The 27,013-nt window shown below is 37.8% G+C and overlaps 1 protein-coding gene across 1 annotated transcript in view; it reads left to right on the top strand.

The window, feature by feature from the left end:
* Positions 1–27,013, top strand: part of LOC124274387 — a 96,377-nt gene that overhangs the window by 59,909 nt on the left and 9,455 nt on the right. Inside the window, exons 8-9 of the mRNA XM_046709767.1 lie at positions 10,267–10,484; positions 10,867–10,941. Coding sequence (XP_046565723.1) covers positions 10,267–10,484; positions 10,867–10,941 — 293 coding nt within the window. The remainder of the gene's footprint in view (positions 1–10,266; positions 10,485–10,866; positions 10,942–27,013) is intronic.

Genomic DNA, 27,013 nt, shown 5'->3' with positions numbered 1-27,013 from the left:
CAAAACTGTATCGATATTTAGATTTGAAAGTATCGGTTTAAATATGTTTATGTATCGTTTACATTTTGCAATTGTATCATGTTGTTTGATGTTATGAGACTTATAAATGATTATTTTTCATGCACCAAGATGGGAAATTAGAACTTTTTAATATCTGAGAATAAAACATGTTGATCTTTTCATGGACAATTATAAAATATGCAATATTAATTTTCAAGATGTAACTAAACTTACACAATAATGCCGCGAAAATAGGTACCATGATACGTATCGATGCGTATTGATTCATGAAACTTATGTATCGTGACATCCCTAGTGATGTATTTGATATAAGTATCATGGCTGTATTTTGGACTTTACATTTGTGTGTCAATGATTGTGTATCATTGCGTTGTTTGTTATATTTCGTCAAGTCCAAATTTGAAGTGTATACATTCTTTTGGCTGCCAGTTTGATAAAGTAGTGGATTCTGTGAAGTAGACATTGACATGTCAGAGTGGTTATTAAACCCTGTCGTAATGATCTCATCCATCAGCTGCATCAGTTAACCTACTCACGTTAATCCCTGTCATGTATGATAACTGTTATGTTAATCCCTGTCATGTATGATAACTGTCACATTAATCCCTGTCATGTATGGTAACTGTCACATTAATCCCAGTCATGTATGATAACTGTCACGTTAATCCCTGTCATGTATGATAACTGTCACGTTAATCCCTGTCATGTTTGATAACTGTCATATTTAATCCCTGTCATTGTGTATGATAATTGTCGTTAACCCCTGGTCATGGGTATGATAACTGACGTCACATCGAAAGCGTTGATCGCCTGACCTGTGTCGTAACAACTTGACCTGAGATTCTAACGATTTGATTGGATAACCGATGACCTCTCAATTAGGTCACATTCTGACGTAACTATTTTTTCATTCATAACAAACACGTGGATCCATTCATTCTACAACTAAATGCATTGTGGAATAAACATCGCTAACGATGCCGTGGTCGCTGTTTTATTGTGAGTCGAACTGAGACATTATACCCGTCGATAAAAACATAAATGCAATGTTTCCACCAGTGATGTTAGCCGAATGAAGCAACTAACTGCTCGGACGTAGTTTACTGTAGGATGTACGAGGCGATGACAACTGACATGCATCTAACTAAGGCAGTGACGTCATTACAGTGACGCGTCATGCAAATATTGTACTACAGTACAAAACTTTTATTTCCTCTTTATGAAACCGGTTTCGGTTTGAAACCAAAATATTAACAAAACTACGTTATTTTGTCAATTTAATGCATGTAAGACGTGGGTAATAAATAAAATGATAATTATACGAATTATCTGTCGTGACCTTCCTATGTTATCTGACTTCGCTTCCCTCCTAGGAAGGACACCTCAAGTTTCGATACTGTGTAATGATTCGTGTATTCTCTATTTACTTTTAATCCTTCACCTACTGTGTATGATTCTGTACATCGTTATTTTGTCTTGCTTTGATATGGTATAAGGATCTCTACAAAGATGTTGCTATTACAAAATTTCAGCATTTTCCATAAATTTTGTTAATTTCAACGTGTCAATTTCAAAGAAATGTGTTAAGAGACAACCTTATATCCCACTGTCCTGAGTGATGACATCAGTAGTATATGGTACATATATAATTGTTGGATGAAGCTGGTGAGTTACTAATAAAGCAAACAACTTTATTGATGACAACTTCTTGTTTATTTCATAGAGCGACATTTCTGTGTAGATTCTTACACCATTATCAAGTAAACAGTGCAGAAATTGTCATCCATGAAGTTGTATGCTTCTTTATTGTTATATATATATAGCACAACATCAGGGAATGCTGGAAGTAGTGCGTGGATACACCATTTGGAAACACTGTAGTTTCATGTCATTTCAAGAGTACTGCATGTTAATAACAAAAAATTTGGTTTTACACCCATACACAGGTACAGCCTAATAGTAAACATTTTAAGAGCCTATTTGTGATGAAGTTTTTACCAGGTAGTATGTGTCTGACAAGGAGATCATATTATGGAAAGACTTTAAAAGGTGAGCAAAGCAAGATAACTGTTCACATCTTTCTTGGGCAGGCAATCTTTTTGATGCCGATTTTTTTCTGAAGTATATTTTCATACGGTCTGAATAATTGAACTTCATGTGAGAATGGTGCACATGCGTACCTGGATCTACATACTGCTATAAAATTACACAGTAATGTCTAAAGGTGTCAATTCAAGTGCAAATACTTAGTGGTTTTAAACAAGGCACTGCCAATTGTTGTCCAAAATGTTAATGTGGTCAATAGGCGCACCTGTTTAGCATCAGTTTAATGTAAATGAAAACAAATACATCACAACACAACAATGTAAGTTCAGGATAGGACATTTCTGTGTTCAGAAGTTTGTAAGTATCTGTTCATAAGTATACAATGAAACATTGTGTGCTGACATTCATAAAAGCTTGTTTTGGTTCCAGGATAATTTTGTATGTAAGTAGCCAGAAACATTCTGAATGTCTGCATATTGTTCTTTGTTTTGTGTCTATCATGGCGTCAATAATGGTTTAAGGTTTGACCACCGAAATTTCCCAAAAATATTTAATGCATCATAATAAAAAACACTTGAGCTGTAAAAGAGGACATAAATCGATTATCACAATCTGAGTTTCATGTGACTGATTTTACAAAATTGTGTGTTTGCTGACATTCATACAGAAGACATTGGGAGGGATCTTGAGCACGCTGGCCAGGGCAGGACGCCAACATTGTTCAGGATAATTTGTACATGTTGTAATATAATGTAGGAATATATGCCCTGCACTAAGTAGCCAGAAACATTCTGAATGTCTAAACATATTGTTCTTTGGTTTTGTGTCAGAGGGTCAGGACCATCAGCGGAAAGGCGGTAAGCCCTTATACCAGCTAATCTTCAATCTTGGTCACTGTGCGACGACTGATACGATGCCCGAGTGCAGTAGCTGCCGCCGACGCTGCCGTCACTTAACATGGAGATGGATAGTCCGATGTAGCGGAAACTAGTGACAATTTTGTTTAATTGTTTAGCCGAACGTTCTAGATAGCTCCCATTCCAATGGTAATGTCAGCTTCGCATGCATGTGCTTTCAGTTACTGTGATATGCCAGCGTGTATCCATCCCATTTCTACCCGACTGGTGCACGTGCATGTTCGTGATTTTCAAAGATTACATGTTATACCTTTTTCTCGTGCTAGGGGTCCGCGTGACTACATCTACTGACATCATCACTACCATTCTGCAATATTCTGCATTGACTTTGACAATGTTTGCTTTGGATGTTTCATGGAATAGGATTCAAATTGAAATCAAATTTTTGAATGGATCTATCAAATTTTGAGTGAATTCTACACAGTATCAATCTGAATATTTCTTGTTTACATTTTGAACAAGCAAAGTCTTCCAAGCACAGCATTTGTTTTGACACATAATATATTTCATTGGATTTCATCATGGCAGTTTCTGGTGACAAAGACCATTTGTTGTTGCATCTAAAATATGTGAGGAATTCAGTAATATATTTGTTGCAGCTGAGCGCAAAGTATATGTAATGTAATAGGCGTCTCATGGCCAGCCTTCGCAAAATGTGATTTTGTAAACACTATCCAATATGGCAGAAAGCTCTCTTTGGCATTTGTGTTCATGTTTTTCAAAACATTCCAACTGATTCTAGGTTTTAGAATTTTCATTAGCGATTTGATGGAAAACAGATATCGGAGAATACTAGTATGCTATTTTTTAAATTCAATCCCTGTAATCATCCGATTTTTACATTTGAAAACATACCCCAAATGACGCTGAGAATCACGATTTTGTAATATGTCAAGGTCAGCACGTTTGCTTTGTATGAGATGGTAATGTCTGATATAAAGAAACGGGAAAATATCCAGCAGAATTAAAACATTAGAAGTGTGAGTTATATATTTAAATTCAAAGTGAAATTTGAAGATGAGGGACATATATGTCCTGGCATCCTGGGGCTTAATCTATGGTATACTGCATGGTACTGGCTGTCTTACATTAAATAGTCATTCAGGAAGATATGTATACCTGTGTTTTCAATTTAAAGTTAGGTAAACTGAAAATTGAATTTGTAACTTAACCAGCAGGTGTGACAAAATTTAGTTTGAACTCTTGGTGGTAATGAATTTATTGAGTGATGCGGCAAAGGCTGAGTCATTTTTATTTGGGTTGTCATTGATAATAGCCTTTAGAGCAAGTATTGTGCTGTGTTTGTTCAAATTGTAAATATTTGAAACTTTCAGGGAATGGTCACAGCCAGTTCCCTGAAAAAACAGGGAGCTACATTTATTGTTGGTAATATCTCAGGCCATCATCTCTTGTTGTATGTGTAAAATTAAACATTAAACAAAGTTGCCATGCCTCATATGGAACCATCTGTGTGAGGAGCCAAACAACAGCTGAGAGCTGGGATATGGCACAATATTTACATACTTCTCAAATTACCACCAGCCCTCTAATAATACCAAGCAAAAATATTTTCTCACATATTTTGACTGCCCTGAAGAAGTAGATAATTGATTTCTCATCTTTTGTGCTCCAAATTGATTAATATTTCCCGAAGCTGTGTTATATAGCCAGGGTCTGTGATCAAACATCAAGTGTTAGAGTTACTCAGTCTATTGTTGATGGCATCGCTGGAACACAATAATTTGATTGCATATGATGGAGTGAGCTTCTGACTGAAAGAGACAGCCTAGCCTGCTGGTTTCACAGCCATGTTATCAATCTAAGTAGAAGGATGCTTTGTCCCTTGACACTGCTGTGCAATATACAAGAGACGCTGGATGCCTCGTGTATTCATTCTTACACTTAAAGTTGCCCACTAGGTATCTGTGTGGTGTGCCAAGTGCAAAGACGTGAATCCTCTTCAGAACATAACAGTATTTGTGAGCTGTATGGTCTACCCAAATATTTGATACTTTATTGATTGTCATGTTGATCTTAAACATCTTTACATTTTGGTACCATGAATTGTGTTGGCGTCATTTATCTGAAGATACTGGTGATCAGTTTGGAGTATTCTGATCCTTGTTATCAGAGTTAAAAGTAGAAACAACTCAGTTATTGCTTGTCTCTTGAAATACAACAGAAATTTATGGAATTTGTTTGAGAATTCTGTGACATCAGTTCACTCAAAGTAGATGGAATTTGACTCTGATTGTCCTATAAGAAGCAAGATGGTTTTGGAGATAGACAAATAGTAGAGTGTATGTAAGGATATTGTGGTATAGACTTTTCACTGCTTTGGGGCGGTGGGGTAGCCTAGTGGTTAAAGCGTTCGCTCGTCATGCCGAAGATCGGGGTTTGATTCCCATCATGGGTACATGAGGTTCCTTTCTGGTGTCCCCCGGCATGATGTTGCTGGAATATTGCTAAAAACAGCGTAACACGCAACTCACTTTTCACTGCTGTCATGTGAAACATGCTGTACTCAGTATTCATTACAAGAAAATATTAAAGGCGCACTAGTCTCAGTTAATACTGCTTTAGCTGTTAAGCTTCCAAATGCATATGTTCGTTGAAATTGTTGTTTTCAATGAAACATAATATCTCACCAATGGCTTGTCAAGTCCAGCCATGATAACCTACTGATTCTGTATAGGGATTCTATGGTAATGTACATCCGCAGGACTCCATGCCTCCACTCCGCGCCTCTCCACTCCGCCCCTCCTCTCCACTCCCTTCCCCTCTGCACCCCTCCACTCCACTCCACTCCACTCCACTCCACTCCACTCCACTCCCACTCCACTGAAAGGCATCAAGGCATCAGAAAAAGACATTCTACTGCTACTGTATAGGTTAAATGTTATAACCACGACTATATTGCAACACTAAATACAAGTCAAGTGGTCCTCATCATAACCCTGATATTAAAAATCATAGGTTAAGGGGCTCCGTAGGTTTCTGTAGTATAGAAAAACCCTCCAAGATCCTAAGACTCCCCTTAAATTCTTCGGCATTATTGCCATATTAGTATATATACCTGTAAGGATCTGTCTATTTTATTCCATTGCTGGAAGATATTTGTCACCCCGCATCCCCAGACTTGACACATGCTGCTATACCAACACAGGACCTCCCAGGAGCGTCTGGCCGGGGAAATTCCATATACTTTGCCAATATTAATGTATGTGTAGTGTACAAGGGCTAATGGTTGACCCTTCCGCCAAAGCTGTTAAGATTGTCCCTCCCATGGGAATATCCCCATCTCAAAGAGCATAGTGTCAGTGCTATCTCATCCTTACCGAATCCACATGATGCCCAAATAATGAAAGGAAGAATTCTGATGGACTGGGTGCTGTCTAACTGATCTATCTGATGTCTTTCAATGAAATGGTTGTCTCCAGTTTTGTAACAGGAGTTTCCGACAAAGGAATAGTTGCAGAAATTCTGCACTTGTTAGAATTCACAGAATATTAGAAAGGTTTTGATGGTTTCATCATGCATGCATGGTGTTGGCACTGAAATCAGACTTCTGTTGCTCTCACTGAGTGTAGATTAAACTGCATTGTAAACACAATATTATATATACTGTATCTTTGTTGAAAACATTGTGAAATCTTGTTCTGTAAGGACGGAAACTTTGCTATATATACAGAGCTAGTTCTTATAAACACAGTTCAACCTTATAACTACAATGCAACTTTGGTGCACATAAAGTGCAACCATTTTATACACTGTACAACCATGTTATAATACTATACAACCATGTTATAATACTATACAACCATGTTATAATACTATGCACCTGTGTTATAAGACTATGTAAATTTATTATAAATACAATGAAACCATGTAATGGGTGAGCTGAAACGAGTAAGTTTGGAAATGGTTTAAATGGGTTTGATATTGAATTTATGATTGTTCTCGAGGTTAAAATTCTAATTTCAGCATAAAAATCGTCATATCTGTCAAGAGCCAGGTACTACTCAGTTGTTTCCAGTTCACAAAGGGCAGTGACCCTATCACTATTCCCCCCATAACCAAACTTTAAATTTCCATATCCTGATCCAGCATCAAGAAGCTGAACCCCAAGAGACCTCGGGAGCCTCATCATAAAAGTTTATTGAGTTGTGGCAGGCAGAAGGGTGTTACAGGAGAGAGATGGGATATAACTGTGGATGGAGAGACTTTATGGAGCAGTGATGACCCTGTCAGATAGGTGTTATGTGAGGGTCTAGATGGAAGAGTGTCCCTGTCAGATAGGTGTTATGTGAGGGTCTAGATGGAGGGGTGTCCCTGTCAGATAGGTGTTATGTGAGGGTCTAGATGGAAGGATGTCCCTGTCAGATAGGTGTTATGTGAGGGTCTAAGTGGAGAGGTGGCCAGTCAGATAGGTGTTATGTGAGGGTATAGATGGGGGGTGGAGGGGGTGTCCCTGTCATATAGGTGTTATGTGAGGGTCTAGATGGAAGGGTGTCCCTGTCAGATAGGTGTTATGTGAGGGTATAGATGGAGGGGTGATGGAGACACATACAAATTGTTGATAACATGGACAATGATTCATGCTGCATGTAGGGTTTGATGAACTAGTCCAAGTCACACATAGCATTATCATCTTTATTTGAGTCCACTCAGCAACTTACATTCCTGGAATTTAGAGGGAGGGAAGTTGTTCCATCGGCGGAATTGGTTCCACTTTCGATATTAAATTGAAAAATATCCATCACAATGTTATTTCAACCCCATAAACACCAGCTAATCTCATTATGCCTCCCACACAGCTGGATTCAAAAGGAGATATTCCTGCAATGAATGTTTATCACTAGATCTGCAGATCATTGTGCCATGTTACGATGACATCACAATCACATGACATCACCAATCTCTCTGCTACTGAAGGTGGTTACTTCCACTTTTACACTCACGATACTGGGTACTACTTTATGGAAAAATATAAGTTTGAAGAATGATTTTGGATGAAATAGAATCTCCACCTCTTGTCTTTTGATGTATATTTTTAAGTAAAAGTTTAAACCTTAGACTTTTAAACTTTTATGGATATATCTGATATCAAAAGATCAAAATATATATTTGATGTATTACCTATAATCTGTCGTAAAATGTATGATCAATACAAATTTTTATATTCCACTTTTGGAGATTCCCCTACCCCACACCATGAAGAAAGAAGAGAAATATTAGCAGTTGATCCAGCTCAGCCAAAATACATTCAGCTTTTAGACAGTCATTTTCTGAAAATAATAAAATGGATTGGGATGTGACAAATGAGATGTTCCTAATCTCTAGAGTATACAATGAAACATGTTGATAAAAATGTAGATTTGAGATCATTATTCTTTCCGATTTCAATTCCTAATTTTGATGGTATTTGCACTGTACATGGTGTTAGTGATGCAAGCATGGATCCTACTGGCTAGGGAAATGGGTGTAGTGCTATAAAGGATAGATAAAGAGATGGAATGAGCTTTATCTGAGTAGGAGACACACCAGGGAATTCACAATTGTGTCCTTTGGAATAATGTAATGGCTGTAGAATCCCAGTTCAAATTCATCAAGTTGATGATTCCAAGGTATGGATGGTTGCCCCTGCTAGGGGATGCCTTCTAACAGTGTTCCTGGTGATGATTGGAGAAGACGGATTGTCCATATCATATCAGTCTTACAGATGATTCATCAGTTAGGCAATGTGTTGTGTCATCTGACATATTGCGAACCTATTCTACTTTGGAGCAGATGGAAGCTTTTTCTGGATTGTTGATGTGGATTGTATGATGTCTTGCTTTGTTTGTGATTCAGTTGTGATTATGAGTGAGAGAGTGAGTGAGTGAGGGTTGGGTGGGGGATGAGTAAGTGGGTGGATGGGTGGGTAGTTGGCTGAATGTTTGGCTTGTTGGTGTAGATTGTATGACGTCTTTCTTTGTTTGTGATTCGCTTGTTATTATGAGTGAGTGAGGGTTGTGTGTGGGGTGAGTGAGTGGGTGGATGGGTGGGAAGTTGGTTGAATGTTTGGGTGAGTGAGTGGGTGAGTGAGTGGATTGATGTATGAGTGAGTGGGTGGGTGTGAGTGAGTTAGTGAAAGAAAGTGATAGAGAGAGTTAGTGAATGAAAGAATGAGCAGATGGGATGGTGGAGTTATGGATGGGTTAGGGAGTGAGTATGAGTGAAAGAGAGGTTGATTCAGTAAATGGGAGAGTTCGGGTATGGTTGAGTGAGTGAGGTGAACATGAGTGTTTCAAGTATTTGTGCTTTTTGCCACATTGTTCAACGTCAGAAGGATTGAATCCTTAGATGAGATTTTTTACACTCTCATACATAGAGGATATTTAATGGTAGGTGTCAAATATGCTATACATCTCATCAACTACAGTGACTGAACTTTCATATTTTTATATTTTTTTAATTACAAATCTATGTGTAGTGGACTCAGGTCCTCTTCAGCAGTGTCAGATGGAAATCATATTAACATTTGCACTTTGAAACAGAAATATAATTTTCCCCCTTCTCATGTCTCCACAACTGAATAACTCTATGTTCAATAGTTTAGCTCTTAGAGCAAGTACATGATGCATCAGAAAATATGACAAAGCTGTATCTCACTCTATGAACTGGCTGCAAGCTACTCCTTTCATTCAGCTTCTCAGCTCTGAGAAAGGGGCAGATAGGTCTGTGGTATATGAGGCATGCAGAGATAAAATGTATTTGTTTCAATGGACACGCTGGGCACTCCTCTGAATATTTCAGTGTGTCCTTTGAGATCTAATTATGCCAACTAGAAGTGTTTTCAATACAGATGTAGGTTATCTCAATCCTGATCAGTAAGCATGTCCATATGTTGATCAGTTTCTGTGTTCTTATTCAGTTTGTTTGAGTAACAATGCCGTTTGACAGACTTCCCACAATAAGACTTTTCAGTAGGTTCTGAACTGCAAATTTCTAACCATACCATCATGAATTAACTGTTCCAATGTCACTTTAAAACAAATCTGAACTCATGGACTAGGATGAGTATTTGATGAGTATTTGGTGCCCCCCTTATGCATGCCAGGATCCGCTTGTCATGACAACGCTCTGTCCTGGTAATAAACATCTTCTATTCTTCGGGCTGTCCTCTGTGGTATAAATAAATACTGCTTAAAAACCTCACTGACTCACTCAGAGATGGCAGACTGTGGTGAAAAGGGAAGCACACAAAGAACCACCTAATGCCACACCTTGTTTGTTGCAGGTACCCAAAAGGCTGCCGATCTCTTGACCTCTATCCACACAAAGTTAAACAGTATTACTAATGGTGAAGGCGGGCAGCTAGAAAACAACTTGAGAAATCTTCTCTTCAAAATCGACGGTGCTCGGCGTGACTCGTCCTGTACAGGATGTGATGGGTCCTGCAGTGGCTGCCAGAACATTGTTCCACAAGATATTTCCTATCAAACTGATTTCACCAAGGTAATAATCTTTCTACCTAGACTAATACCCCAAGCAATATTAACCCATAGTGAGTTCATCATGCCATTTTGGGGTTTGCACAAGTTCGACTATTACTTGATTCTAAATTACTTGTGATGTTGTAAACCTAACCAACTAATCATTTCACTCAGGACACCATTTTATATCTGCCGTCGACTAAGTACTTCTCTTGCCTGAAGTCTGATATGGACAAATGTTTGGGTCTATTTCTCTCAGATACGTCCACAAGGTACCACTGATATCTGCTGTTTATGATGCCAAGGAACAGTTTAAGCTAGCAAACTATAATCTGGCACTATCTCAAACTTATTGTCAGTAAGCCACAACGATGGCTGCTGTAAAATGGCCTTTTCTTCTTCAGCTTCCAATCATCAGCACCAATGTCCAGCAGCTCAACAATCTTGCCCAAAACCCCATGAACAGCACTATGCAAAATGTAAGTGGATGTGTTCTACGTTTACTTCACAACTTGTGAATCTGTTCTACTTTTACTTCACAACTTGTGAATCTGTTCTACTTTTACTTCACAACTTGTGAATCTGTTCTACTTTTACTTCACAACATGTGAATCTGTTCTACTTTTACTTCACAACATGTGAATCTGTTCTACTTTTACTTCACAACTTGTGAATCTGTTCTACTTTTACTTCACAACTTGTGAATCTGTTCTACTTTTACTTCACAACTTGTGAATCTGTTCTACTTTTACTTCACAACTTGTGAATCTGTTCTACTTTTACTTCACAACATGTGAATCTGTTCTACTTTTACTTCACAACATGTGAATCTGTTCTACTTTTACTTCACAACATGTGAATCTGTTCTACTTTTACTATGCAACATGTTAATCCATGCAAACAATGACACTGTACTACAGGGTGATGATACAATGCGTATCACGATACATAGGTCACAATGCAATACATATTGTGATATGCATGTTCAGTCACATTGTATGGAAACTCCTTGCCTAATTATTTCAGAACAAGTTTCAATTGCAAGATGTAGACACACATGTCTGAAACAACTTCTTTAAGTAGTAATAGTGAAATGCTTTTAGTGTACTGTCTAGTATCTATACAGAAACAAATTGTGTTCTTGCATGAAAACTCATGATGAAATAGGGCACCACCACCTTGGAGTTCAGTACTTAACTGATGAAGTCGAGACAAGTGGCATTACTGGAAGCTTTAAATCCACTTTCATTGTTAATTCTGCTGTATATTGATCTATCAGTTGGTGATTACTGTAATTACACACTGTCTAAGTCTCACATCTGACACTTATTCCATCATCTTGATCTGAATTCGTCAGTGGATAATAGTCCCTCTTTTAGTCAAACTTGATAAAATATACATTGTTCTCTTAATACCAGGCAGTGGGGTAGCCTAGTGGTTAAAGCGTTAGCTCGTCATGCGGAAGACCCGGGGTTGATTCCCCACATGGGCACAATGTGTTAAGCCCATTTCTGGTGTCCCATGCAGTGATATTGCTCGAATATTGCTAAAAGCGGGGTAAAACTAGACTCAGTCAGTCAGTCAGTCTCTTAATACCATTTATAATCAAGATAGGACAACAGATGCTATCAAAGACCTTTTTACAATTTTTTAGTTTTATGCTCAATATGATTGTGTAACAGAAACTGTATTACTATTGTTTTGTCGTTTGCTCATCACTTGAGCAGTACAAACCCTGGTTGTCAGTAATTCACAGCTGGAATAGGGTTATAACATCTTGTAGTTGATTCTCAGCATCCCTGTTTATATTTGCTTGATCATCACTTTGCTTGTTCCTTAGATTTAACAAACAGTATGAGATATTATATTTTTATCAGCCATTGCAATACACTGTAATTCAGGCATAAGAAAACCTATTATTACTTTTAAATTGCATAGTTTAAACTGTATCTGTACATGATAGATATACCACACATTATTGTGCAATATCAAATGATATGCACTTACACATGATTGCATTGTTATACCTACCAACCCAAACCATCATATGCCAGATATTGGGATGAATACTGTTATTGTCATTTCAAGCTCCGGCCCTTCAGATGTAATTATTATTGTGTGAAACTCACTCACTCCATTACTCACATCCCTTTGTGATCACATTGACCTTCCTGGACAGAATTCATCACATTAAATACAGTTCTACCATTTTCTGATGCCTGATATTTCAACTTGATCACTGGCACCAGTCCATCAAGGAATTGTGTGAGAATATCAAGTTGTCTTTTATTGATTCTGGCGGTCAGCAAATGGACAGTGGACGTAGCCGCCTACTAGAAATGGCCCCAGTTTCCTGTATCAGATAACATCCAAATGTATATATTTGCCAAGTGAGGTTTGAAAATGATAGGAGAGGTTTTAAGTGTGACACTTGATAATAGCTAGTAACAGAACGGATTGCTAAATTGAATTAGTGTTAATTGATAAGTGTGGCAATATGTCAGTTATCAGCTGATGTTTTCATGGTGGGATCTGGGTATTGGGCCAATCACTTCTCTCTATTATGTTGATGCAAGTGCCACTGATTATACATGATACTGTGTGACATGATGATACATGATACTATGTGACATGATGATACATGATACTATGTGACATGATGAAAAAAGATACTATGTGACATGATGGTACATGATACTGTGTGACATGATGATACATGATACTATGTGACATGATGATACATGATACTGTGTGACATGATGATACATGATACTATGTGACATGATGATACATGATACTGTGTGACATGATGGTACATGATACTATGTGACATGATGATACATGATACTGTGTGACATGATGGTACATGATACTATGTGACATGATGATACATGATACTGTGTGACATGATGATACATGATACTGTGTGACATGATGATACATGATACTGTGTGACATGATGGTACATGATACTATGTGACATGATGATACATGATACTATGTGACATGATGAAAAAAGATACTATGTGACATGATGGTACATGATACTGTGTGACATAATGATACATGATACTATGTGACATGATGATACATGATACTGTGTGACATGATGATACATGATACTGTGTGACATGATGATACATGATACTGTGTGACATGATGGTACATGATACTATGTGACATGATGATACATGATACTGTGTGACATGATGATACATGATACTGTGTGATACATGATACTGTGTGACATGATGATACATGATACTGTGTGACATGATGGTACATGATACTATGTGACATGATGATACATGATACTATGTGACATGATGAAAAAAGATACTATGTGACATGATGGTATATGATACTGTGTGACATAATGATACATGATACTGTGTGACATGATGATACATGATACTGTGTGACATGATGATACATGATACTGTGTGACATGATGATACATGATACTGTGTGACATGATGGTACATGATACTATGTGACATGATACATGATACTGTGTGACATGATGGTATATGATACTGTGTGACATGATGATACATGATACTGTGTGACATGATGATACATGATACTGTGTGATACATGATACTGTGTGACATGATGATACATGATACTGTGTGACATGATGATACATGATACTGTGTGATACATGATACTGTGTGACATGACGATACATGATACTGTGTGACATGATGGTACATGATACTATGTGACATGATGATACATGATACTATGTGACATGATGAAAAAAGATACTATGTGACATGATGGTATATGATACTGTGTGACATAATGATACATGATACTGTGTGACATGATGATACATGATACTGTGTGACATGACATGATACATGATACTGTGTGACATGATGATACATGATACTGTGTGACATGATGGTACATGATACTATGTGACATGATACATGATACTGTGTGACATGATGGTATATGATACTGTGTGACATGATGATACATGATACTGTGTGACATGATGATACATGATACTGTGTGATACATGATACTGTGTGACATGATGATACATGATACTGTGTGACATGATGGTACATGATACTATGTGACATGATGGTACATGATACTATGTGACATGATGAAAAAAGATACTATGTGACATGATGGCACATGATACTGTGTGACATAATGATACATGATACTATGTGACATGATGATACATGATACTGTGTGACATGATGATACATGATACTGTGTGACATGATGATACATGATACTGTGTGACATGATGGTACATGATACTATGTGACATGATGATACATGATACTGTGTGACATGATGGTACATGATACTGTGTGACATGATGATACATGATACTGTGTGACATGATGGTACATGATACTGTGTGATACATGATACTGTGTGACATAATGATACATGATACTGTGTGACATGATGGTACATGATACTATGTGACATGATGATACATGATACTATGTGACATGATGAAAAAAGATACTATGTGACATGATGGTACATACTGTGTGACATAATGATACATGATACTATGTGACATGATGATACATGATACTGTGTGACATGATGATACATGATACTGTGTGACATGATGATACATGATACTGTGTGACATGATGGTACATGATACTATGTGACATGATGATACATGATACTGTGTGACATGATGGTACATGATACTGTGTGACATGATGATACATGATACTGTGTGACATGATGATACATGATACTGTGTGACATGATGATACATGATACTGTGTGATACATGATACTGTGTGACATAATGATACATGATACTGTGTGACATGATGGTACATGATACTATGTGACATGATGGTACATGATACTATGTGACATGATGAAAAAAGATACTATGTGACATGATGGTACATACTGTGTGACATAATGATACATGATACTATGTGACATGATGATACATGATACTGTGTGACATGATGATACATGATACTGTGTGACATGATGATACATGATACTGTGTGACATGATGGTACATGATACTGTGTGACATGATGATACATGATACTGTGTGACATGATGGTACATGATACTATGTGACATGATGATACATGATACTGTGTGACATGATGGTACATGATACTATGTGACATGATGATACATGATACTGTGTGACATGAAGATACATGATACTGTGTGATACATGATACTGTGTGACATGATGATACATGATACTATGTGACATGATGATACATGATACTGTGTGACATGATGATACATGATACTGTGTGACATGATGGTACATGATACTGTGTGACATGATGGTACATGATACTATGTGACATGATGATACATGATACTGTGTGACATGATGATACATGATACTGTGTGACATGATGGTACATGATACTATGTGACATGATGATACATGATACTGTGTGACATGATGATACATGATACTGTGTGACATGATGGTACATGATACTGTGTGACATGATGATACATGATACTGTATGACATGATGATACATGATACTATGTGACATGATGATACATGATACTATGTGACATGATGGTACATGACACTGTGTGACATGATTGTACATGATACTATATATGACATGATGATACATGATACTATGTGACATGATAATACATGATACTGTGTGACATGATGATACATGATACTGTGTGACATGATGATACATGATACTATGTGACATGATGGTACATGATACTATGTGACATGATGATACATGATACTGTGTGACATGATGATACATGATACTGTGTGACATGATGGTACATGATACTATGTGACATGATACATGATACTATGTGACATGATGATACATGATACTGTGTGACATGATGATACATGATACTGTGTGATACATGATACTGTGTGACATGATGATACATGATATTGTGTGACATAATGGTACATGATACTATGTGACATGATGATACATGATACTGTGTGACATGATGATACATGATACTATGTGACATGATGGTAAATGATACTATGTGACATGATGATACATGATACTGTGTGACATGATGATACATGATACTGTGTGACATGATGATACATGATACTATGTGACATGATGATACATGATACTGTGTGACATGATGATACATGATACTGTGTGACATGATGATACATGATACTATGTGACATGATGGTACATGATACTATGTGACATGATGACACATGATACTATGTGACATGATTAAACATGATACTATGTGACATGATGATACATGATACTATGTGACATGATGATACATGATACTATGTGACATGATGGTACATGATACTATGTGACATGATGGTACATGATACTGTGTGACATGTTGAAAAAAGATACTATGTGACATGATGGTACATGATACTGTGTGACATGATGGTACATGATACTATGTGACATGATGGTACATGATACTATGTGACATGACGGTACATGATACTATGTGACATGATGAAAAAAGATACTATGTGACATGATGGTACATGATACTGTGTGACATAATGATACATGATAAATGTGACATGATGATACATGATACTGTGTGACATGATGATACATGATACTATGTGACATGATGGTACATGATACTGTGTGACATGATGGTATATTATACTATGTGACATGATGGTATATTATACTATGTGACATGGTGGTACATGATACTATGTGACATGATGGTATATTATACTATGTGACATGATGGTATATTATACTATGTGACATGATGGTATATTATAGTATGTGACATGATGGTATATTATACTATGTGACATGGTGGTATATTATACTATGTGACATGATGGTACATGATACTATGTGACATGATGGTACATGATACTGTGTGACATGATGGTATATTATACCATGTGACATGATGGTACATGATACTATGTGACATGATGGTACATGATACTATGTGACATGATGGTACATGATACTATGTGACATGATGGTACATGATACTATGTGACATGGTGGTACATGGTACTATGTGACATGGTGGTACATGATACTGTGTGACATGATGGTATATTATACTATGTGACATGGTGGTACATGATACTATGTGACATGCTGGTACATGATACTATGTGACATGAAGATACATGATACTGTGTGACATGATGATACATGATACTATGTGACATGATGATACATGATACTATGTGACATGATGGTACATGATACTATGTGACATGATGATACATGATACTATGTGACATGATGATACATGAAACTGTGTGACATGATGATACTATTTGACATTATCATACTGTGTGACGTGATCATACATGATACTGTGTGATATGATTATGCATGATTCTATGTGACATGATGATACATGATACTATGTGACATGATGATACTTTGTTACATGGTAAAACATGATACTGTGTGACATGATACTTTATTATATAGGTTGTATTTTTCTTGTACCACGATTGGTCAAAATACCATCACATTACCGTCACCGTAACACGATATTGACTTGAGTTTTCTGATGAATTACGATATTGACTTGGGTAACTAAAAATAGACATGAATCCCGTACGAAGGGGCTTCCCTCGCTTTTCAGCCAATCAGATCACTTGGATAGATTGCACAGCGTGTGCATTCAAAGTTTATGTTGAAACCTGTTTCTCTTTCATTATATAATAAAACAATTATAGACTCTTGTAGAGGTCGATATCGGTTTTTATTGATCTGAGTAAAATGATATCCTAAGCAAATGACCACGTCAATAAGCCTCACTATGCAGTCCATTTTGTTGTTTCTTACAAGGGCGGTCGGTTAGCCTAGTGGTTAAAGTGTTCGCTCTCCATGCCAAAGACCTGGGTTCAATACCCCACATGGTCACAATGTTCGAAGGTCATTTCTGGTATCCCCCGCCATGATATTGCTGGAATATTTTTAAGTGGCGTAAAACTAAATTCACTCTCACTCACTCACTCACTCACTCACTCACTCACTCACTCACTCACTCACTCACTCACTCACTCACTCACTCACTCACTCACTCACTCACTCACTCACTCACTCACTCACTCACTCACTCACTCACTCACTCACTCACTCACTCACTGTCTCTTACAACTGGTGTAGGTTGCAGTGCAACAGATACCCAGGGGTTAAACAGAGTTCAAGTTGACTGCCAATATAGGTGGACATGGCACCATATATTGGAAGGCTGTCAAAGATCCTGTCAGTCTTCTCTGTTGACATCAGAGCACACGGGACTTGTCAAGCCACTGGTGCCAGCTGTATCTGGGATGCTTTGTTGGCCATTCTATGGGCGACCCTAGGGATACTGGCCTCACAACTAATTACATTACTACAAATGGTGCCATTTTCTAATAATTGCATTCTATTTTCTCCTCCACTGCTGTGGTGGTGGTGACTTGTCACCTTCCTGCACTGAGATTGGGTCCTCTTCAGTGATATATCCCTGTACACACATGCATATGTATATCTGGTAATTCACATCAAAGACATTTTTCAGGAAGATTAATTACAGATTGATACACTCAAACAATTTTCTGACCGTTCTTTTTTTCTTCTTTAGTGGACTTGCTTCACCAAAATTAGAAGATGGAGGAAGCAAAAACATTCTTTAAATTAAATCAGGGTTGATGTAATAATTTCTGTCAAAATATCGAGTTAGCAAAATTTAAAACAAATCAAGGCTAATTTCGATGTACCTTTCTTTCCAAGTATTAAGTATCACCTAATGAAAGTTCTTGATATGATCACCCGCCATGATATTGCTGGAAAATTGCTAAAAGCGCTGTAGAACCATACAAAAACACTCATTGTTGATAGGAATGATTGGTTTGACTGGAGTTGCATCCTGCCTTGATAAGGTAGAATATTAATGACAATGTGAAGCAAGCACAACTCTCTCTCCTGTCCTGGTATGGATATAGTCAGATTGTGTAAGCACATGGATTATTCAGATGTTATTCAGATGTTATAACCTTTGACCATGTTTCATATGTGTGTGACATTCTACATGAAATATGTATATGGAATTATGTCTGAAAATATCAGTCCTTATGCATAGTCCATATGTGTGTTACTTTCTATATGCAATGTGTATATATGATAATATCTAGCAATGAACAGTTCAGATGTATGTTTCATATCAGTGGAATATCGGTGGTGGCACGAGGTCCTGTGGTTGGCACACAGGTTATACATCTGGACTAGTGGAGCAATGCTGGTCTGGGAAAGTAGTTCAACAGATGACCATTTTCAAGAACTTGACTCCCATAGAGTTTTTAGGGCATCAACATTGATCACATGTTACACGTGGTGTCACTTTAGGCAAGAGATTTGTTCAAAATATGTCTCACCCTGCAGTGAATGGGTACCTGGTTGGATGAGATAATCATTTTGGGTTGTATTCTCCCAATGGAGCTGGGAATGAAACTTGAGATAATGCTGATACATTGGTTGTGGTAGAAGTATAATGTAGGGCATTCAACATGCTGTAGAGTGTTTGATTCAGTGCATAATACAAGATACATTATCATTCCTATATTGGAATATGAGGATTATGTGACTATGTACTGACAAGGGATGTGATATATTGTATATACAAGGCATTTCATATACTGTATATACAAGGCATTTCATATACTGTATATACAAGGCATTTTATATAATGTATATACAAGGCATTATATATACTGTATATACAAGGCATTACTGTATATACTGTATATACAAGGCATTTTATATACTGTATGTACAAGGCATTTTATATACTGTATGTACAAGGCATTTTATATACTGTATGTACAAGGCATTTTATATACTGTATATACAAGGCATTTTATATACTGTATATACAAGGCATTTTATATACTGTATGTACAAGGCAGTTTTATATACTGTATGTACAAGGCGTTTTATATACTGTATGTACAAGGCATTTTATATACTGTATGTACAAGGCATTTTATACACTGTATGTACGCAAGGCGTTTTATATACTGTATATACAAGGCATTTTATTTGCTGTATATTCAAGGTATGTTATATACAAGGCGTTTTGTATACTGTATATACAAGGGATGTGATATGCAAGGTGTTTTATATACTGTATATTCAAGGGATGTGATATAGTATATAGTCTTGTGTATAGTGCACACTTTATATCCCCAAAACACATGCCACAATGAAATTTGATGTTTTTATGCTAATGCACAGTGATTACCATGAGCACTTAACCCTGGAACTACTACCCTGTCACCAAAAAAATACACAATTCAATAATGTAATTACTCTATCTGGCTAAAATAAGTTTTCATTGTGTATCTGGACTTTATCGTGGACTTTTTTAATCAATTTTAGACAAAATCTAATTCAATAATGTGAAGTCATGTGTGAAGCTGTCGGCAGTGCACCAACTGTTACCAGTACTGTTATTTATAGCAACCTGAGGGAAATTGCCGCTAATCACTTGAAATGAATGCAGAGAATGGATACATTTTTCATTGTAAGTCATATTTGTTGCAGGCTGACTATAACATGTGAACACAATGTTTTCTCAATCAATGTAGGAGCCTCCATATCTGACCAAAGTGATCAGCTGTACCAAACTGATATGTATTTTTTACTTAGATTTGAAACTAAAATAATGCAGTATTGGAATATAATATTCATGTTAAAAAATAAAAATATAATACCTAATTCAATGATCATTGCCTCAAATTTGTTTTGAAGTTATTTTATTGGGTACATTTTAGCTGAATCATCTGCACATTAGTGCAAGTGAATCAGCTGTAATTCCACCTTTCTGTTGTGTAACACTTACTGAAGTTTGACATTTCTCCTTTTATAACATTTAAGATGCTATTATCATGTAAGCAATATGGAGGCTGTAGGCCCGTTTGGCATGCAGAGTTCCGGGAGTCTGGTACAGGGGTGTTTCAGGAGTCTATTTAGCGGGTATTCCAGACTCGACAGTCTGGTACAGGGGTGTTCCAGGAGTCTATTTAGAGGGTATTCCAGACACGACAGTCTGGTACAGGGGTGTTCCAGGAGTCTATTTAGAGGGTATTCCAGACTCGACAGTCTGGTACAGGGGTGTTCCGGGAGTCTATTTAGTGGGTATTCCAGACTCGACAGTCTGGTACAGGGGTGTTCCGGGAGTCTATTTAGAGGGTATTCCAGACTCGACAGTCTGGTACAGGGGTGTTTCAGGAGTCTATTTAGAGGGTATTCCAGACTCGACAGTCTGGTACAGGGGTGTTCCAGGAGTCTATTTAGAGGGTATTCCAGACTCGACAGTCTGGTACAGGGGTGTTCCAGGAGTCTATTTAGAGGGTATTCCGGACTCGACAGTCTGGTACAGAAGAGAGGGGTTAGCACTCACAGAATAGGCATTAGAAAGGAATATGTAATCATTTCTGAACGTATAAATTGTCTTTTACATTATACTTATTTATTTTTCATTTAAGGTTTTACCAATGGGTACTGGTGTGCACACAAGCCTCTGTTTGATAACAACATAATGTAATTGATGAATCATATGCTTCTATATCTCCCTTTGATAACAACATAATGTAATTGATTAATAATATGCTACATTTCATATCCTTGCTTGTTTTTGTTACTGGTCACCCTTTCATTGAAAGCGGTTGTTAGTATGGATGAAAACTTGCTCCATTCAGGGTCACAGGATAACACAGAGGGATGAATTAAGTTCTGTAAATATTCGTTAGGGCCATTACGGGATATTCACTGGAGACAGCATTCTGGGACTAAAGCACTGATGTAATTGTCCTCTGTGTGTGGAAGAGTAGTATTTAACGTAGCCCCGTCGCTATTTGTTCGTGAAATTAGTCTTATATCCCTCTGATTGAGTGATTAGATGGATAAATATGTCTAGATAAATGATTATTAAGTGTGGCACAATGCTAACATTTGTGAACAATCTCGGATCTGATCAAGCCACTGAGGAGAGCTGTGAATGCAAGAGGTTCTCTGTGATGTGTGTTTAGTGAAGACATTGGTGCTTTCCCTCTCGGTAAATCAGGGAATTGCAGCAAGCAAATTACACAGTGAAAGAGACCAATCAGTTACCATCACCAGCAGCAGCATCAACAGCAGCAGCAGCAGCAGCAGCAGCAGCAGCATCAACAACAGTATCGCAGTACATCAGATGTCTTCGTCATGGAGTTCTCGCTTAGATCACAGTAGCTAGATCTATAATTCATGCTTTTAATTATCTGCAAGAAACAACCTACTGATAATTTGCATGGAGATGGATGTAGCTGTCATTATGGTAATCAACACCGGCAGTTGTGGCTGCAGCAAGTTATGTGCTTACTGGCTACATTGTCTGCACTCTTGAAGTAGTTAACCTACCTTGACAAGTTACTGCAGCTACTGAGTACTGTCACTTCTAGTAGTAGTGCTATTAATACTACTTGAAGTGGGCAGGCTAATACATATTCCTGTATTCTCAAATCAGGTGAAGTGACACAACATGGGGTGTGGAGAGTATGGGGTTGGATGATGTGTTTGACCTAGGGGGTGGGTCCTGGCTGTACACTGAAGTACATGTAGCATAAGTAAATTTATTAAAATATGCCATTTTTCACTGAGCAGTGAATGGGTACCTGGAAGGATGAGGTGATAATTTGTCTGTTAACCTTCTGATGCCTCACAGTCAGCTTGGCAGGAGCTGAGAATGGAATTGAAGGCCCACAGATCCATTGACCGGGCTACTATTGTAGAGCTTTGATTGAGCATAGATCCACCAACTTGCTTTGCAGAGTTGTGTCCCTTACTGTGGCATGATCCGCTTGTCAAGGGCTTTGTTTCAATTCTGATTCCTGGTTTGTCAGCAACATAGCCATCTGCTGCCTTCAAAGCAGTGTTCAACATACTCTAGCATGTCTCTTATTGATCAGTCATAGTACTGGCAGAATGAAAAGAAGAGTTGAATATTTCGCCACCCTATCCCAACTCCATTCAACTTCATCTAAAGCCAGCTTTTCTTTATTACTTTGATCACGGATTTGCCAGGTCAGATTATAAAAAGAATTCCACAGTGATGCTGCCTGTTCTGAATCAAAGTTTCATGCTTCAAGTACTCAGTAACACCTGCATTCTATGTTCATCCGCTTCTGTCTTCATGTTGTCAATATGGGTCTTTGATGTACCTCTGATAGACTGATGCTAAGTCTCTGAAAATGTATAACTCTGAGAGAAACAGAGAGCTCCATTTACATTGAAAAAGAGCCCAGTAAGATTAGAAATTCAGACCTGAGGAAACCTAGATTTGCTTCATTAAGCATTTACTAAATATACACACAGCGCTGGGTTGAAATGAAAATAATGTGGTTGAGGGATCGTGAGACTATGCAGCAATGGTTCCCCAGTGGCTAGGTGTCTTAGGCTAGTAGGTAGTGTTGCAGCATGATCAGTACACAATGTGCATGGGTTTGAATCCAAAAACCAATCTGATTATAATCCAAATTATCCTTATAATGAAGTAAGGGTCATGCAGACTGAAGCTGCTGTATTTCAAGTAAATGGGAAAATTTATACTCCCGGTGTCACTGCAGGCGTTTCTTTCACATTGATCTGACGAATAGATTTAAACCACTCTTTGGATTAAATAAATGAAAATGTTTGCTTTATTGAAATGATGAAAGTTTGAGAAGCAGTAGTGTCACTGAGAAGCAGTAGTGTCACTGAGAAGCAGTAGTGTCACTGTCACTGAGAAGCAGTAGTGCCACTGAGAAGCAGTAGTGTCACTGAGAAGCAGTAGTGTCACTGAGAATGAGAAGCAGTAGTGTCACTGAGAAGCAGTAGTGTCACTGAGAATGAGAAGCAGTAGTGTCACTGAGAAGCAGTAGTGTCACTGAGAAGCAGTAGTGTCACTGAGAATGAGAAGCAGTAGTGTCACTGTCACTGAGAAGCAGTAGTGTCACTGAGAAGCAGTAGTGTCACTGAGAAGCAGTAGTGCCACTGAGAAGCAGTAGTGTCACTGAGAAGCAGTAGTGTCACTGAGAATGAGAAGCAGTAGTGTCACTGAGAATGAGAAGCAGTAGTCCATGAGAAGCAGTAGTGTCACTGAGAAGCAGTAGTGCCACTGAGAAGCAGTAGTGTCACTGAGAATGAGAAGCAGTAGTGTCACTGAGAAGCAGTAGTGCCACTGAGAAGCAGTAGTGTCACTGAGAAGCAGTAGTGTCACTGAGTCACTGAGAAGCAGTAGTGTCACTGAGAAGCAGTAGTGTCACTGAGAAGCAGTAGTGTCACTGAGAAGCAGTAGTGTCACTGCCACTGAGAAGCAGTAGTGTCACTGCCACTGAGAAGCAGTAGTGTCACTGAGAAGCAGTAGTGTCACTGAGAATGAGAAGCAGTAGTGTCACTGAGAAGCAGTAGTGTCACTGAGAAGCAGTAGTGTCACTGCCACTGAGAAGCAGTAGTGCCACTGAGAAGCAGTAGTGTCACTGAGAAGCAGTAGTGTCACTGCCACTGAGAAGCAGTAGTGTCACTGAGTGCTCATGAACATTATTTAGATGATGATGATGATAAACAGCAGGTACATTAAATCTACAGCATCTACACTTGTACAGGGTTGATCACTGGATTGTATGGTCCAGACTCGATTATTTACAGACCCCTACCATAAAGCTGGAATATTGCTGAGTGCGGCGTAAACTAAACTCACTCACTCACTACACGTGTACAGACATATTGTATCCACGGGATACATTGACATATTGTATTCGTAGGATACACAGAGTACATACTGTAATAATCGCTGTTACTGTTAATTGTGAGAAGACAATGCATCAAACAGTCTCTACATTTTGCTGTTACAAGTAAGACTGGAAATGTCATCTAGGACGTCCATCATTCTGTGAAACAGAAGACTTTATTGTGCTATCTGGTTGCATTCCAGTAAGTCTCATGAATATTCATGAAGCTAGTTAGAGTTGACTATAATCATCTCCTAGGAAACCCCTGCAGTAGCCTCATTGTGGACAGTGACCTTGGTGCAAGGGAGATAACTTTGTGTAGTTGTCATGCCATGGTTCTTAGGTTTATCAGTCATTTTCCTAGATTACAGATATGTGACTGGTAGCTGCAGCTTGTACACCACTGGGGCTATAGCTCATGCTCACATCTGTGACCTTTGTGTGAAGGGGATAAATGGACATTAAACTGAAGCAGTTTGGTTATTTGTTACACATTTGTCAATGCTGTGGCTTGAAATCTTCATATATATTACAATCTGCAATAATCCTGCAATTTAGATTTATCTTGAGCTATTATATCTCCATTTGGTCATTTGTTCTTGCCAGTTTAACCTTTACTGGATTGGAGGGCCTTTGCCATTCATCTGCATTAGTTGCAGTGTTTATATATTCGCCAGAACTACTAGATTGTGATAACAAAATATTGTGACAGTCTTCCTGACCTTCTTTTTTTGTTGAATTTCAAATGTGCCTACTTTCTAGTGGTACATCTGTTGTATATATTTTTAACTCATACAGCTGAACTGTCTGTATTGGTGCATTTGAATTTGTCTGTATACTGATTAGGTGAGCACTATTTCTAACCAGCTTTGTAATTGTATTTGCAGCCCTCCGTACATTACCATTATAAAGAAAGAATTGTGTGAGCATGTTGGCTAAATCTGGGTGCTTAATGTACATTTTGAAAATTTGGATTGTCAGACAAATATTGGAAAATTGCCACAATTATAATGCCAGCTTCATTGTGCATGTTTCTGCAGTGTACAATGTATACATTATTTAGTGTATTTGCAGATAGCCATTCTCACACATTGTGCGTGCCGGTTCTACACCATGTTAACAGTTCTGCAACATAAAGATGGTGTAATGATGGCTGTTATTGTGTAGTGCCCATTATGTCAGACATGGGATGAATGTCCATGTATTCACAAGCATCAAGTAGAATTATGTTCCCTAATGAAACACATTTAAATTTTGTTGAATAATGTCCTTATCAGTTTCATGAAGTTTCATTGAAGATATTGCAAGTGGCATCCATAATTTCATGGCTAGCTTTCTCCAGTACATGAAGGACAAGGCTCAGTGAAAGCATCCTGAAACTAACAAATACCTGGTAATAAATGTAGTATCATCCCTGTGTGCGGTACCACAAAGACATTCACCCTTGTATGATTTGGTTACGAGGTGATTGTTTGATGGGCCCACCATCATTACAGAGACAATTACAATCAGAACGCTGTGGAATGATCACTGATTGTACATACTCATCCCGGTCTAATATAAGTATGTTTAGATAAGAGCTGTGCAGATCAACAAAGGTCCACTAGAGTCATTAAACTGCTATTTAGGCAAACATGGTGAAACAGTCTGCATTAGTGGATTTGTGATATTGATTAACTAGTAATTGGTTTGGATGTGGAGCATTTTCATGTTTGTGACAATTGCAACAAATATTATCTTAATGATCATCATTAAAGGAAGAGTAATTTAAGGTTTACTGATCGTACCTTTATT

Source organism: Haliotis rubra, unplaced genomic scaffold (assembly GCF_003918875.1).
Source record: "Haliotis rubra isolate DU_JTF1 unplaced genomic scaffold, ASM391887v1 Scf19, whole genome shotgun sequence".
NCBI lineage: Eukaryota > Metazoa > Mollusca > Gastropoda > Lepetellida > Haliotidae > Haliotis > Haliotis rubra.
The sequence above is the reverse complement of the archived record's forward strand: the minus strand, read 5'-3'. Positions and strand labels throughout refer to the sequence as shown.